This window comes from Rissa tridactyla, chromosome 1 (genome assembly GCF_028500815.1).
Source record: "Rissa tridactyla isolate bRisTri1 chromosome 1, bRisTri1.patW.cur.20221130, whole genome shotgun sequence".
NCBI classification, from domain to species: Eukaryota; Metazoa; Chordata; class Aves; order Charadriiformes; family Laridae; genus Rissa; species Rissa tridactyla.
Window position 1 is genome coordinate 150,243,528 of NC_071466.1, and position 12,314 is coordinate 150,255,841.

The window sequence follows — 12,314 nt, forward strand, 5'->3', positions numbered from 1 at the left end:
TGTTACAGTTTCACACTTCTGCTGCGCAATTTGTGTACAGAGGAAACACTTCCAAAAGCTTATTATACTTCATACATAAAAAAAAAAGGCAACAGAAAGCCATAACTAATTCCTCTCTGTTGATTTTAAATGAGATAAAATCACCTATAAAAGAGTCATAGCAAAAATACTACACTATGTTCTGTGTAATAAAAGATGCACTAATCCTTTGCTTTCAAAGGCAAATATTTTTTATAAACCCTCTAGAAAGAGACGAGCATCTTTGGGGACAGAACAACTTATTTGACTTGGGGAAAACAGGAGGGGACAAGAGAGGGTAAAGAATCTTACAGCTTCAACAGTGTTTTAAAAACTTAAAAATGTTCCTGTCTCATCTATAACACCTATCACTTGAACTCTCCCAGCCTGTATATAAAGCTTCATCAGATCTTTTGCTGACATTTTCCGGGGAAAGTATAACTTTTTATTAAGGAACTGGGAATTATTGATGGCAGTTTTCCACAGGAGAAAACTAGAAGTTTTCCAACCAGCTGTAATACACGAGACAGAAAGAAAGAATAAAAAAATAATAAAAAAAAAACAAACAAAAGAATTTGCATAGGTGAAGTGCAGACTTTCAACAGAGTCAGATAGCATCGCCTAGTTAAACAATTACCACACCAGTGTTTAGACAAATGTCTGCTCCCTGAGTGCGTTTAATATTACTGCTGACAAGGAGATAGGTACCTAAGAGGTATCAGTGTGTTATTCACAAGAGACAGAAAGGGAATGTACTTATGGAAATTTAAAAAATAAAATTCTCTGCTCTGTTCTGTTGGTGTTTAAAAAAGCTGGATATTAATGACTTCATTAATGCAACCAGAGTGTTTCAGAATATAATGTCACAAGACGTTGTAAAAATCAAGCGTTCCAACAATAACTGTTAGAGACTATCAGATTAGAGATGACAACATGAAGAACAAATACCATATGAATTTGCAATCCAGTGAATCACACCCAATCCTGCAAAGGTGCTCTTCATTCAGACAGGTGCCTCATCTAGACGGCGTTAACCATATAAAACAGGATGTAGGACCAGAGCTGAATTATCTCTGGTTTCAATATCACAATAGAATCTAGTAACAAAGTCCTCTGTCCCCACATGATCTTATCAAATTGGATGAAATTTGGTTCTAGCATGGCATGCATGATTTAGGAACTGTGTCATTGAAAAACATATGGCAAAATAGCATAACCAAACTGATGCTACGATATGAATTCAGCTTTTGTACTTCATCTGTGCAAGTTCAACACCGAAGTAGTAGGGCCTGGCACTTATATTGCAACTTGTTTACTTGGTTTTAGAAAGTCTTTTCTATGCAAAAGCGTAACATCACAAAGCAAAGCTCAAGAAAAAAAATATGTCCCAGAGGCCTGTGAATATATGTAACCCCAGTAAATTCTCATGCCTGATTTTCTAATCTTGTTACAGGTGCATAATATGTATCTTCCTAATGTCACCTCATCACCGTCCTTTTCTGCTCCAGGCCCTATTCCTGAAAGTGTTTTTGCAGTGGAATCACTTAAACCATGGAAGTAGAACCACAAGATCACCCTCCATCATAAATGTCAAATTAATGTAAGTGGTCATGAATAAGGGCTTGCATCAGGTAGCGATGTCTAATTAAAGACCCAAAATGTTCCACAAGGCACTAAGGATCCAATGTATCTATCCTGCAGAGCCCATGAGAAATCCCTGGCTATTTTAAGGCCATTGCTTCATTCCAACGTTGTAGCCTCTATAGCAAACATCCCAGGAACCTCACTTATTTTCTTCATATTTTTTTTTGCCTCTTGGTCTCTGAAGTCTGTGTTGCCAGCCCACCCAGCCCTGCAAGCTTCAGGCCCAAAGAAGATGCAAGAGGTCACTTATGATACACACAATGATATCCCTGGCAAGGGCAAACACTCAGCCCTCAGAATTAAGAGAACTAAGAATATAACATTTGCCAACATTCTCTTAATAAATAGCCACTCTGTTTTATATCAGCACAGAAGAAAGTTTAGTCCTCAGTGACTTCAGTGCAGATAGACTCAATGAAATTAATAGCCACTCCTAGATTTCAACTGATAAAAGTCAAAGGTAGAATCTAGTCTTAAGATTTTTGTTTGCAGACCTGAGGTGACTATTTTGTCCTCCTTGCAAAGGAGGACATTGAAAGTTTCAAGCTAATTTTATTCTCATGCAGCTCACAGGACTTCCCCTACTGGTTCTGCATAATCCAAAATAGCAAACAATAAACTGGCAGTAATTCTCCTTATTTTCCTCCACCTCCCAAGCTCCTCTGTTTTCAACAGATTCTGGGAATCTCTGTTCCCTGCTGTTGACATTGGAAAATTAGTATTGAGATGCTGGGTGGGGGAAGAGTTTCATAAGCACCTCCTTGGTGCTAAGAAATTAAGCTCGTCGCCAGCTTTCAGACAAGGAGGAAAAGGAAAGAAGTGGTTCGTGGGAGCCAAAAATGTCAAAACAATGTGAAAAAACATGTTACATCATATTTAGGACTTTTGCAGTCCTGTATGAGAATAGGGAGGAAGGCAGGTGGGAGGGTAGATGGGAAGGGGAAACCATAAAATGGGGTTTTATTTTGTATTTCTCTTACTGGCCGACGTAGACACACAAGACACAGATAAGATTTTTCTTTAGCCTCCACTACCCTAATTTTATTCTCAATCCTCACCACTGAGAGTTAGCCAAGTTACATGCTTCCTTACTAGTATCTGACACGTTCATGTAAAAACATGAAGAAAGATAGTTCCAAACAATGTGGGGGCAGTTCATTAAAAAATAGGCCAAGAGCCCTAATTCATACCTAACAACTTAATGAACACTAGAGCTTCTGCTGATGTTGCCAACTCAAATCTTCTACTCAGCTGATAAAAGGTTATTAAACAGGCTTCTTCCCACATTTGGGAAACAGTGGAAGAAAAACAGAAAAAGAAAAAAAGGAGTGGAAACTCAAATCTACATGTTGCCACTAAGGCCTTTCTCCCACAGGAAGTAAAGCAAATGAAAACACAACAAAAATATTTTTAGAAAACCATTCTCATGTTATTGATGATGTGACCCAAGTCATGAAGCAGGACAGTTCTGAGCAAGGCCGATTTCCTGCTATTCCATCTCCATCTCTGTCTGTCTTTTGGCCTTAGGTCAGGGTGTCTCCAGGGACTTTTGAACTGCATTTTATTTTGAGAAAGTTTGTTTTTCCCGGAAGAATCACAAGAGGAATGCTGAGATACAACAGCAAATCCCATCTGCCATGCACAGATTTCTCGCAGTGCCTGGAGAGCTTAACCTTTTCTTTGCCTGTGTCAATGTAAAAGAGGAAGAGATGTGCAGAAGGAAAAAAATTACAGTTTCTAACCTATCAAATCCTGTGTTTCTGCTAAGAGGAAGAATTTCTACTCTGCTTCATGTACTCCCTCCTTTTAGCAGGCAGAATCCTTTTTTAACAAACTTCTCACTAGAAATTTGTTACTTTCATTGAATTTCCCAATATAGCCATAAGACCAATATTTCCTTGAAAAGAAAAATAAAAACCAAACTGTGATACAGCTTATAAAAAGACAAAAAATTAGAACATTTTGGCTAGGAGAAGTTTTCACCTAACTGAAAAATCACTTTTATAGGGAAGCCATTAATTTCGAGGTTTGCCTTGAAATTAAGAGAGAACATCTTTCAAGAGTTACCAACTGGATTGTGCTCCACACTAATATGCAGAATCTGATTAAAAGCAGGTGGGTAATTGAAAATAGGTTACTTCAGTAAAGGCTGAGATATGACTTAAAAAAATAAAGAACAAAATCTGGGCTGTTATCATTATTGGCCTCTGTGCAGATATTGGAAATAAATGTCCTTCAAGGAAGGAAAACCCCAGAAGAGCAAAAATAAAGCCACTTGTCTCTATTGAGGGAGCAAGGCTATTTACATCTGCTTTCTGTACTTCATTTTGTTATTAGAACAATGCGGGGGCAGTTCATTAGAAAACAGGCCAAGAGCCTTAATTCATACCTACAACCCAATAAATGCTAGAGCCTCTGCTGATGTTGCCAACCCAAGTCTTCTACTCAGCTGCTACGAGGCTATTAAGCAGAGACCCAGAGATGGCCCCCTGCTCTGATACAAGATAAGCAAGCCCAATGCTCACTTGGAACTTACCCAAAAGCATTCTCTGTAGATTTAAGTTTTGGGGCAGTGACTTCACGTTCTCCGTTCTGTGCCTTTTGTTCAGGAACTCCCTTCTTACGATCCCAGATACTTTTCATTTCCTCTTTGGGTGCTTTTCCTTTATCCTTGTCATCTTTTACCTGCTCAGGAGATACCGTAAATCATAGAACAAAAACAAGAAAGAAAGAAACAAACAAAAAAGAAGTCACAATGAAGCAACAGCTGAGGAACAGAGATTTCTTGGTATTAACGATTAACTAACCGCCTGTCTTCAAAATGTTTATGTACTTTATGGCAGAAGTAGCCTGTAAAGCTCTAAACTGTGACCAACCACCACACTGCTGTCCTGATCTGAATTCAAGATGAAAACATCTTGAATAAAATTATCAGTCCTCAGTGAAAAGTTTTCTGTGGCCACGGGACTATGCGACCACATTGCCTCATCCTGCAACTGCACCCCACTAAGGCACCCCAACCCTCCTCCCTCCTGCTGCAGCACCATTCACCTATTGCTAGTTAAGATGCTGAGTTGCAAACTCTTTGGGACTAGCCTTGTTGATACATTCTTTATACAAGGTTTAGGGCACTGGAGCAACAAAAATAACACATAACCTTCACTGATTGTCAAGTTTGTTTGACAAAGTTCATGCTCTTTCCAGTGCCGTCGTAAATGGATACTTCAGTATTGTAAGAATAACGGCCAAACCACAAAATCAACTTTTGATCAAAGTAAAACTTACTCTGACAAAAAGCACAATCCTACCAGGGGCTAGTCATGAATTGTGTTATCACACATGAATATTTATCTATGAAGAAGCAAATGTTCTGTCTGGAAACACTAAAGCAAAAGTTCCCACAACCCTTACAAAGCTTTGTCCTATAATTCTTAATCGAAATCAAATATATTTAGTGCATGGATTTCACTCTCCAGTATTCTTTCAGAATTATAAGTTTGAAGTATTTCTCAATACCACAGATGGCCTGATCCCAGCATGCTGAGTCATGGCTAGATGCTGATAAAAGGAGGAGGATATGGACTGATTTAAGTTCTTTATCCTCAGGTAGAATTATTCCTACTCAGTTAGACTACCAGCCTAAAACTTTCAACAGCAGCAGACAAAACATTTCTCTCCAAATTTATTTTTTTTTCCCAGCTCTACCACATTGTAGGAAGATTCTAGCTGGCAAGCAAGAAATACTTTCTGCGAAAAATTCATATGAAGACCTTTTTTGTGCCTTGGAAGCCTGCTGCCATCTCATTTCCTAACTAGAAAGAAAAAGAACTTCTATAACAACTTTACCAATAAAGGATGAGTTCAGAGTCTTCTAAGTCAAGATCCTTCCTAGGTGTTGAATTAAGCTGCTGAGTGAAGTCCCAAAATCAGCATCTGACTTCACCTGAGGCCAGTTTGCTTGTTCACAGAAACTGATATGACAGACAATGCCAAGGTGGAACACACTACATGTGAGTACTGGGTAGTTAAACTACTCGAGCAAATTTGCCACTGGTGAGGAATGTTGGAAACAACCAGAGACCTTTGCTCTGCCCTGAGAGCAGGCAATGGCAGTGCAGACTTTCCCCACCCTCTCCTGCCAACGGGCTTCAGCCATGACCTGGCAAGAAGCGCCCTGACGGACAAGAGGGGAGTTCAGTTTCCATGACCGTGCATTCTTTGGCCATGATGCTGTTACTGCTAGCAAACAAGGCCATTGTTACCAGCAGCCTCAAGGAATGGTTTTCTGTTTTCTAGGAGCTGGGCTGGGACAACCAGGGCTATTCATTGAGCCTAAGGAATGCCATCAGACAGTAACATCATTTGGGTGTTCCTAAATCTGGGCAAGATTGTAGCCAGTGGTCATGTTCACAGCAAAAACCTCTGTTGCTTGTTAGCAATCTCCTAACCCTTCCATCCCAGTCAGGGTAACACTGAAACCAGCAATGTTGATTGTTGCAAGATTTCACGTGCCAGGATGTCTGTGTTGGGATTTTGAGAGCATAGGACTTCCATTGCTGAGATTTTCATCAAGACCTTTCTAAGTCTCATTAAAAAGCCAATACTTCCAGCTGCCCGTTGTATTGAAGTCCACCGGGGAGGGTCATATCACTTACATCTTAATTGAAATCACTGAGAAAACTAATATTAAAACAATATAGTTTAAAAACGAATAGGTTAGGAAATACCATTTCAGAAGCCAGCAGATTTATGGCAATGTGTCTGCATTTGAGAAAACCATTAATACAGATTGGCCTCTTTATTCGAAAAGATGATAAAACAAGATATTACAGAAACATTTCACAGCTTTTGGGCCCAATTCTTCTCCTACTAATTCTAATGTCAAAACAGAGATTGATTAGCACAGAAGCAGAAACCATTATGTCCCATTCCAAAGGCAGGCAACAGAAAACCCTTGTCTCAGTGCTTCCCTAAATTACAAGCTAATTCAGCCTCTGCTGAATTTAGCAAAAAGGACTACACTGCCTCCAGTCGGAGCAGACAGGTGGTATTACCTGAACTGAAAATAGTTCACATGCTCTCACAAATCTTGACCATTAAGTCAAGATAGAAGAAGACCAAAAGCATGTTTAGGTAATTTCCAGCTTTATTTATTTATATTTTAATCTTTCTCTACACTACTTCTTTCCTGTTAGGGTGTTATGCTAATATTTGAGAGTTGAGATTTATAAATCTAGAGTTTGAACACCTTCAGACCGCAGTGAATCTGTTACCAAGGTTGTGGCCATTTGGCAAATTTGATTCCTTATTTGGGCTCAATTACTTCCTGACTTGAAAGGTGGGGGCATCTGGGTCTAGGGCTTCCATTTAGAGACAACTACCATACCCAAATACCATGAGAAAAGCAACTGCTGCAGCACGTCTAGCCAAACTGGAAGCAGGAAATACCAGGAGTCTCACATCATGAGAAAGCTTGTTCTTATGAACTTTCCAGGCCACTTTTGAGAACCAAAAATTGTGGGGCAGTTCAGAAAAGGAGACAGATCTTTCTTTCTAATTTGATCAAAACCTGCACTTTGAGGGCCAGATTTTGGTCACAGTGAGAAAGAACATGTGCTTGTGTTGCACAACTGCAAAAGCAAAATGTGATTGTGTAGATCAGATCCTGTATTCCTTCAGGATCTTGTTCACAATATACTGCCATCCTCTTAACTGTATATGTGGTTCAGAACTAAGCCTCTTTGCATTTGTATGTCCTTGAAGTAGGGGGAGGAGTGGAGATGGGAGCCTGATCTTGACTTGGTTTGGAGTCCAATACTGTCAATTTTTCTTCACAAGCCAAGAAGCAACAACTGAGTTTTTCAAAACTGAGCAAAACACTTCGAATGCTCAGCTTGATACACATGCAAAAGATTTACCTTTCGGTGGATAGGTATTCAGCATTACACTAAACATGGGACTCTCTTAACTTGTCTCAGCTTCAGCATCCAAAAATGGAAGCACTACAATCACAAGTCACTTTTGAAAGTCTTACCAATTTCCTGGAATAACCTAGCCCTGTGGCTATGGTTTAAAAGCATGATGAGAGCTCCAGCAAGAGTTCAATGAGCTCTACATAAACACAAGCAGGACGATTGTGTCTCAAGTCCCCCCCCCCGATCAATATTTGTGGTCAGTTACAGCCTCCTTTATACATTTATTTGTAATATTCAAAGACTGTGTGCAACAGTGAACATTACAAGCTGATTCTGTCTTATGAAGAACTCTTAATATAAACCATTCCTTATTTTTTGCGCAGCTCCTTCCCCTGCTTTCGCAATCGGGTTCATTTAGAGTAGAGTGGTTGTTTAGTTTTTCTAGTGCACTATTCTGAAGCATCACCATTAGATCTCATTTAACTCTTCCCTATCTAGAGTAACTTATTCTAATATTGCCAGTCTCTCTCCCTGTTCATTAGGAACCTTTCTTCTAACCATCTTCATCACTTCCTTTGCCTTTGAGTGTACCTTACTCAAAATATGATACCCTGGATGATCGAGCCAGGCAACTGGACATAAAACCTTGTGAGGTGATTTGCCTTCATCACTCTGAGGGTGAGCTAAGCATCTACAGTATGTTTCGAATTAATCCAACAACTAAGGACCCTGGACTGGACCCTCCACAACCCTCAATGCTTCCAAGCAGCTGAACGGGCAGACAGTTGCCTGTTACTAGATGTCTGTGCTGTGGCTCCCTTTAAGCCACACAGACCTGGCTGAATCCAAATGGGTCCAAATCTCCAAGGTCCTGGCCAGTCTCGATGTCTGATTAGAATCAGGGAGTATTTTGATACCTGCTGCATTGAACCAAAAGCATAGTTGCTAAATGACATTGAACGTGGCTCCTTGTGTCCAGCTGTAACCTGAAGAGTAAATGGTCCCCAAATCTTATTTACTTACCATACAGTAAAACACCACGGCACCAATCTCCTGTGTTTACAGTGGAAATGCAATGCAGTAAATTTTGCAGATTTTCTCTTTAAAAGAAAAAAAGAATCTTGGGTACGCACAGTTTATATCATGGGGCATTAAGTTTTGGGGAAAGTCATTAGTTAAGGCAGTCAGGTGGCCAAAGGGCCTAGATGATGATGATTATTATTATTATTGTAAGAGTAGGTCTCAATCATAGGGAAAAAGTTCACAGTAAAGTGGGAGGAAACCAGGGAAGGATGATTAGTTAATACAGTCCTGAAAAATTCATCCCTAGGGTGCAAACCATCCTTGCACTATTGACTGAACTGAGTTTCCTGAAATATTTGTTCTAAGACAAACAGGACTTGGTTCTAAAGCCCCAGAAGAACAAAATACTTACGTGTTTACTTCATTTTAAGCACATAAGTAGCTTCATCCCTATTTATTTCAGCAGGATTACCCACGTTCTTGAAGTGAAGCACATGCTTAAGTACTTTGCTGAACAAGCAACTTTCAGTTATAGGTTTCTTATTTATTTTATCTCGAGTTTCCCTACAATATCTAAACTAATGGTTTACGAGTTACCTGATCTTTTTTGGAGGTAGGTTGGAGCTTCTCATCTGGTAACTTTTCCTTTTTAGCTTCCACTTTAACCTCTTTTTCTTCACCCTTTGTTTTTGGGTTTTTAATAATTTTTTTTTAATATGAAAACATTACATCCGTTTGTACTTTTGTTTTGTCACACTGTGTTCATGTACCAGTCCTGTGTGCAGCCACATCTCCATCATATGCTGCTGTGCCCACATCTCCATGTGCAGTTGTGCCCCCTCCACCCTCCCCAAACGCTCCCATTCCCCCATCTGGGCCTTTCTCCCTTGCGTGGCATCATGCTCACATGTCCCAGCAGAGACCCCTCTCTTGTGATTGCATTTAACACACACGTTCCTCACACAGTTTACCAGGTGCTCACAATATTTTGTGCCAAGATGTGTCTGCCTCCACCTCATGTGTTACTGCATTAGGCGAGTTTATAGCAGCTGAGAAAAAAAGGCAGCAAAAAAACATGCAGAAGTGTGAACATGCAAGGTTTTCTTTGAACGATGGAGTGAGGTCTGGCATGTTGTGCGCTGCATTAATGGTAAGCAGAAATCCGGAGCTTTATTTTAAAAAAGAGGGAGCAAGAGAGAGAGCACGAGTATTAGTCATTTCAATGCAGGAATAGATCTGTGAGGAAATTCCAATTCAATCTTTTTTTTTCTTGCATTACATTTCTCACAAACCACAGGTGTCTTATTTTGGTGCAAAATGTTTACTGTACCTGTTTTTTTAGGAAAGCTGCTTGAGGTTTTTCCTCTTGTACTTTCTTCTCTTTTACCTGTTTATCTTCTATTTTCTGTTCTTCCATCTTTTGTTTTTCCTTTAGTTTTTCTGCTTCTAGCTTAGCCTTTTCTTCAGCTGCCCTCTTTTCCTCTTCTGCTTTAGCCCTTTCTCTTTCCTCAGCTGCCCTCTTCTCCTCTTCTGCCTTAGCCCTCGCCCTTTCTTCAGCTGCCCTCTTCTCCTCTTCTGCTTTAGCCCTCTCTCTTTCCTCAGCTGCCCTCTTCTCCTCTTCTGCCTTAGCCCTCTCTCTTTCCTCAGCTGCCCTCTTCTCCTCCTCTGCTTTCTGTTTTTCCTCAGCTGCCTTCTTTTCTTCCTCTGCTTTTAACCTCTCCCTTTCTTCTGCCTCAAGTTTCTCCCTTTCTTCTGCTTTCTTCCTTTCTTCCTCAGCCTTTTCCTCATCCCTAAGTTTCTCTTTATCTACAGCATCAGTTATACTCTGCTCCCCTTCTAGCACAGCATTTGTATCATTCTCTGCATTTATAGCTTGATTTTTTGTTTCTACTACCTCTTCTTTATCTGTGGATTTTTCTACTGTCACATCTACCTGATTTTCCTCTACGGGGACCTCCTTTGGTTTCTCCTCCTGTACCTCCTCCTTGTCTTTTTCTTCTTTTTTTTCCTCCTCTTCTCCATCTTGCCTCCAGTTGTTCCTTTGGTATGATTTGGTAACCGTTTCCGTTTCCTCAATCTCATAGCGTCCTCGGCGTGTTTCAGCCTTTTCCTCTTTCCCCGTGGTCTCGTTTTCTTCCACATTGTTTACTTCTCTCCTGCTGGGCAGTGACAAGCTCCCATCTGTGATCGTGGGGTCAAATTCCTTTTGACGTTCCAGGGCTTCCTGCAGACGTTTTTGGCGTCTCTCCTCCCGTCTTGCCAGCCTCTCCAACAATGCAGCTTCGTCATCTGTTCCCCCTGTGGTCGTACTACGCTTGGTTTCCTCTTCTGCCACACTACATAAAAGTGACAATTTTGCATTTTAAAAAAAAGTCTTTCTAACAACACGTGAACTTAGCTGTTTCTAGGAAAAAAGCTCGCTGTCACATCATTCCATGGTTTGAAAACACAACAGGTTGCATACTTAAAAATTTAGCAAAATGGTTCTGGGGATTAATTTTGGCATTTCTACATGTATAGGAATGTGATGTTTCACAATATCAGAGCCTGGAAATGTTCCCTTCTAGGCGAGCTCCAACAGCCGCTGAAGTCCCTGGGAGCCTTACTGACCTCAGTAGGCACTGGAACGGTCCCTGACACTTGGAGCAGCTGAAATATGAACAGCCCTGAAAAATTCTTCCTCTCCCTCTGAACCCTGCAGCAGGATACAAGGAAGACCTTAGCTTGCTTTAAGGTCCCCCTTCAGCTTGGCCTAAGGTGTACAAGCCTTATACGCAGTCTTTCTCACCAGGGAAAACTTTTGAAGATGCTACAGAAGTAAGATATTTTCTGACTTCAGTGAACTTCTCCAGCATAAAGAAGCCATTCCTGTTCGGCAACAATATCCGCAGATATAGTCCATAATGGGACAGCCTGGCAATTAAGGGTGCAGTAAGGTTGTGATTGTCTGTACAGGGACAATAATCTGTTATAAATTGGAGTGAGCAGAGCACCTTATTTCATTAATAGCATTTCACATGCTATTCAAAACCTGTAGGTATCAGGACTGGATCTCACTCTCAGTCCCTGGAGGTTTTTTGTCTCCTTCAAATTCAGCTGTTAGTTCTCCTGTGTGCAGGTTTCTTCCCTCTTTCTAGCTTCCCCCCGCCCTGTATTGTGGGAAATGATTATAATCTACAAGCAGAAATGTTGCTGTTTTCCTATCTGTATCCCTTCTCCTTGTCTTTAATAGAATGCTACTTGTGGTCAGTATCTATGAGCTTGAAATCACAATGTTTATTTCTGGTCCTTTCTATCAATTGTGTTATGGCTACCGGAAACGTGGATATATTGTGACTATGGGAAACTGAATAAATGATGGACGGACTGGAAGGCCAGCTCTGCCCACTCAGCTTGTGACAAGTGGCACCTCACTCCATAAGCTTTTCTGCTGTTCATTATAGCTGTATGACCCTGACAACACCAGATGAGGGCTGAGGTTATGTTTCAGCTGCAGCTTGAGGCCTGTGTGCCCACCAATCCCATGTGCCTTGGCCCCATGACACCATGGCCCCTATAAGCAGGACAGAAAATGTGGAGGTTTGTAAGGCCAGACACAGTCATGCCTGAGGGAATCTGACAGCAGGATGCATCAGAGGTATTTCCCTCCATGAGCCCCAGCTGAGTTACCCCACAGACAGCCCTGAGGACACTCTGAGCATGGCCTCAAGCTCA

General features: G+C 40.9%; 1 protein-coding gene across 8 annotated transcripts in view; it reads right to left on the reverse strand.

Annotated features, from left to right (window-relative positions):
- The window catches only part of CALD1 (caldesmon 1), a 196,998-nt gene that overhangs the window by 19,671 nt on the left and 165,013 nt on the right, over positions 1-12,314 (reverse strand). For 6 of the 8 annotated variants that reach the window (XM_054196427.1, XM_054196435.1, XM_054196463.1 and 3 more), the window contains 3 exons: positions 9,931-10,936; positions 9,198-9,281; positions 4,199-4,347 (listed from right to left, as the gene is read on the reverse strand). In XM_054196427.1, coding sequence (XP_054052402.1) covers positions 4,199-4,347; positions 9,198-9,281; positions 9,931-10,936 — 1,239 coding nt within the window. The remainder of the gene's footprint in view (positions 1-4,198; positions 4,348-9,197; positions 9,282-9,930; positions 10,937-12,314) is intronic. The other 2 variants (XM_054196482.1, XM_054196474.1) reach the window with 1 other exon arrangement.